Raw genomic sequence first — 4277 nt, 5'->3', positions numbered from 1 at the left:
ATCGAGATTTTACTCACCAAAATATGAAACATCAATGCAGTCGTCCACCGTACGTATATAGATTCGGTGTGAAGAATGCTATGTGCACAGCACTAGCGGTTTTCTTCTGGATTATGTCGCCGCTCGAACACATCTCTTGTGATCCTGGTAACGAAAGAAAATGCATACATTAGCGTACTCCGAAGCCTCCAGTATGTGTATTGTTCATCTGTATTCTTAAAATAGAATATATTGCATCATCGAGACTAAACTTTCATACAACGAAATATTCACTCAGCCCTCCACTGTACGTAGATAAATCCGCTGGGAAGAATGGTATGTGCACAGCACTAGCGATCTTCATCCAGATTACGTCGCCGCTCTCACACGTCTCCTGTCCACCTGCTAACGACAGAAAATGTATTCATTAGCGCATACCAATGCCACCAGAATGTGTATTTCAAAATGTATTCCTGAAACATAATATAAAAATATTTAAACATCGAGATTTTACTCACCAAAATACGAAACATCCATGCAGTCGTCCACCGTATGTATATAGATTCGGTTTGAAGAATGCTATGTGCACAGCACTATCGGTTTTCTTCTGGATTATGTCGCCGCTCGAACACATCTCTTGTGATCCTGGTAACGAAAGAAAATGCATACATTAGCGCACTCCGAAGCCTCCAGTATGTGTATTGTTCATCTGTATTCTTAAAATAGAATATATTGAATCATCGAGCCCAAACTTTCATACAACGAAATATTCACTCAGTCCTCCACTGTACGTAGATAAATCCGCTGGGAAGAATGATATGTGCACAGCACTAGCGATCTTCATCCAGATTACGTCGCCGCTCTCACACGTCTCCTGTCCACCTGCTAACGACAGAAAATGTATTCATTAGCGCACACCAATGCCACGAGAATGTGTATTTCAAAATGTATTCCTGAAACATAATATAAAAATATTTAAACATCGAGATTTTACTCACCAAAATACGAAACATCCATGCAGTCGTCCACCGTACGTAGATAGATTCGGTGTGAAGAATGCTATGTGCACAGCACTATCGGTTTTCTTTTGGATTATGTCGCCGCTCGAACACATCTCTTGTGATCCTGGTAACGAAAGAAAATGCATACATTAGCGCACTCCGAAGCCTCCAGTATGTGTATTGTTCATCTGTATTCTTAACACTCTAAGCGCCAAGCCCGTAAAATTTACGGGCCTGGGATCGCGCGAAAATCACCAAGCCCGTAAAATTTACGGGCCGCTACATTTAATTTCATTCAAAACACTGCAACGTTATTTCTACGGGTTTGGCCAGCGCTATACGTTTTTCAGATGTTTATTAACAAAATGCGTCCATAGATGTCACGGCAGCGCTGTAATTCATGTTAAAACTTATCTTTGCGTTCTCAGTCTGTATATCATTCAGTTGTTTGTCATCATGTTTCGGCGCGGTTTATCAGACGCAGAAATTGCGGATTTGATCAATCATAGCGACACTCTGGATAATGTAGAGAGTGATTCAGACGATTCTGAATGCAATGGTGTGTTTGAAGGTACGTATTTCCGAATTTTCCACGTAATTGTGCAGTACGCACATATCTGTTGAACATGTGTAAACGATGTATGTAGTTACACATAATGTGATATTCTTTTTAGAAGACGAGATTGATGACAGTTTGTCTTCAGATGAAGACGAGAATGATGTTGAAGGTGTTGCTTCAAATCCAGCAGCTGTGCCGTATCCGAAAGACAGTGAGTGGACTGCAGTTGACACCTACCGACCTCTGCCTGTCAACACGACACCCAGGCAGATACTAGTGGATATTGATGAGTCGAGTTCTGTACTGGATTGCAGTAAAGTGTTCCTTACTGACAGTGACGTAAATGAACTCAAGAGACAGACAAATTTGTATGCATCACAGACAATACAGAAGAAAAGAAGAGGAAATAATCTGAAGCCCCATTCAGTTTTGAGTTCGTGGAAGCCAGTGACTATAAGTGAGATGAGGCGTTTCTTGGGTATTATTTTCCACATGTGTGTTTCGAAAAAGCCCAAAATTGCGGACCATTGGAGCACTAATCCTGTTCTTAGTTGTAACTTTTGTCCCCATGTCATGAGCCGTTTGCGTTTCACTCAGATACTGTCATGCTTGCATCTTGTTGACAATTCAAATCAGAAAAAACCAGGCGAAGATGGATTTCATCCACTTTACAAAGTTTTGCCATATTATAATAATTTGAAGGAGCGATGTATCCAGGCATATCGTCCCTCAGAAAAAGTGACAATTGATGAAGGAATTTGCCCATTTCGAGGTCGTGTGAGTTTCCGTGTTTACATGCAAAATAAGCCTCATAAGTATGGACTGAAAGTATATGCTGTTGCTGAAGCCAGTAGTGGCTATGTTGTAAATTTTGAAGTTTATGCTGGTAAGCATATTGTTGACAATTCTTCGTCTGCGGTTATTTTGCGATTGTTGTCTGACAGCAGCTTGCTGAACAAAGGCCACACTGTGTATTTAGATCGATTTTATTCCAGTCCAGAGCTATTTCAGCAACTGGCAGAGAAAGGCACTGGAGCTGTTGGTACTGTGAACAAATCCAGGAAAGGATTGCCTAAAGATTTAGTATCTGCTAAGCTGAAAAAGGGCGAAATGTCTTTTCGGCGTAAAGATAATGTATTGGCAATGAAGTGGAAAGATAAGAGAGATGTGTATACATTGTCTACAAGGCATCAAGCAACATTTGGTACGCATACTAAGAGAAATGGGTCTGTAGTATTGAAACCACTTCAGGTACTTGATTACAACCTCAATAAAATTGGAGTGGATATTGGAGACCAACGCCTGCAGTACAATCCGTTCCAGCACAGAACTGTGAAATGGTGGCGAAAATTATATTTCCATTTGCTGCTTATGGGAGTATCAAATGCATTTTGGCTGTACAATGCAGTGCACAGGAAGAAAATTACAATAACAGACTTTATAACAGTGCTTGCAGTTCAGCTTGTTGAAGACGACACACTTGAATTCATTCCAAGAAATGAAGGAACTGTAGGTCGGCTAACAAAGAGACATTTTTTGCAGCACATACCTGCAACTACTAAGAAGTATGCTGCTCGTGTGTGTCACGTGTGCAGTTCCAGGAGCAAGAAACAGAGTGGCAAGGCTTCTCGCAAAGAGACACGATACGAATGTGAACAGTGTGGCGTTGCACTCTGCCTGGAACCTTGCTTTAAAATTTTCCACACTAAAAAACAATATGATTCTGTGTGAAATTTATATGTAATACTGTATACTATCAGAAACATGTAATGTAGTGCCACAATTTTGGTTAAAAATAAATCACAATTGTATTCCCTTATTCGTATGACTTTTTCTAAATTCTTAAAACATCTAAGTGATTTCTATAACTGTACCTTAAAGCTGTGCATTGTAAAGTAGTTTCTTTCACTCAGAATTAAAGTAGAAATGTGCAGCTTCAAGATGGTACCAAATTTGCCACAATCCAAACAGTAGATTTGATGCAGTAATTTTTTTAATATTGGTAAAATTGCCCGGTTTCTAGGGACGGGTGCATAAAATAGGCCTGGTACAGAGAGTGTTAAAATAGAATATATTGCATCATCGAGCCCAAACTTTCATACAACGAAATATTCACTCAGTCCTCCACTGTACGTAGATAAATCCGCTGGGAAGAATGGTATGTGCACAGCACTAGCGATCTTCATCCAGATTACGTCGCCGCTCTCACACGTCTCCTGTCCACCTGCTAACGACAGAAAATGTATTCATTAGCGCACACCAATGCCACCAGAATGTGTATTTCAAAATGTATTCCTGAAGCATAATATAAAAATATTTAAACATCGAGATTTTACTCACCAAAATACGAAACATCCATGCAGTCGTCCACCGTACGTATATAGATTCGGTGTGAAGAATGCTATGTGCACAGCACTAGCGGTTTTCTTCTGGATTATGTCGCCGCTCGAACACATCTCTTGTGATCCTGGTAACGAAAGAAAATGCATACATTAGCGCACTCCGAAGCCTCCAGTATGTGTATTGTTCATCTGTATTCTTAAAATAGAATATATCGCATCATCGAGACCAAACTTTTATACAACGAAATATTCACTCAGTCGGCCACTGTACGTAGATAAATCCGCTGGGAAGAATGGTATGTGCACAGCACTAGCGATCTTCATCCAGATTACGTCGCCGCTCTCACACGTCTCCTGTCCACCTGCTAACGACAAAAAATGTATTCATTAGCGCAC

The 4277-nt window shown here is 40.4% G+C and overlaps 1 protein-coding gene across 1 annotated transcript; it reads left to right on the top strand.

The window, feature by feature from the left end:
- The first annotated feature begins 1617 nt into the window (after positions 1–1617).
- Positions 1618–3270, top strand: LOC126419557 (piggyBac transposable element-derived protein 4-like). Its single transcript, XM_050086745.1, has one exon. It carries the CDS (start codon positions 1618–1620, stop codon positions 3268–3270), a length of 1653 nt encoding a protein of 550 aa, XP_049942702.1.
- Positions 3271–4277: the final 1007 nt, after the last annotated feature.

The sequence above is a fragment of the Schistocerca serialis genome, chromosome 9 (genome assembly GCF_023864345.2).
Source record: "Schistocerca serialis cubense isolate TAMUIC-IGC-003099 chromosome 9, iqSchSeri2.2, whole genome shotgun sequence".
Lineage (NCBI taxonomy): Eukaryota > Metazoa > Arthropoda > Insecta > Orthoptera > Acrididae > Schistocerca > Schistocerca serialis.
This window is presented reverse-complemented; position numbering and strand designations above follow the sequence as displayed.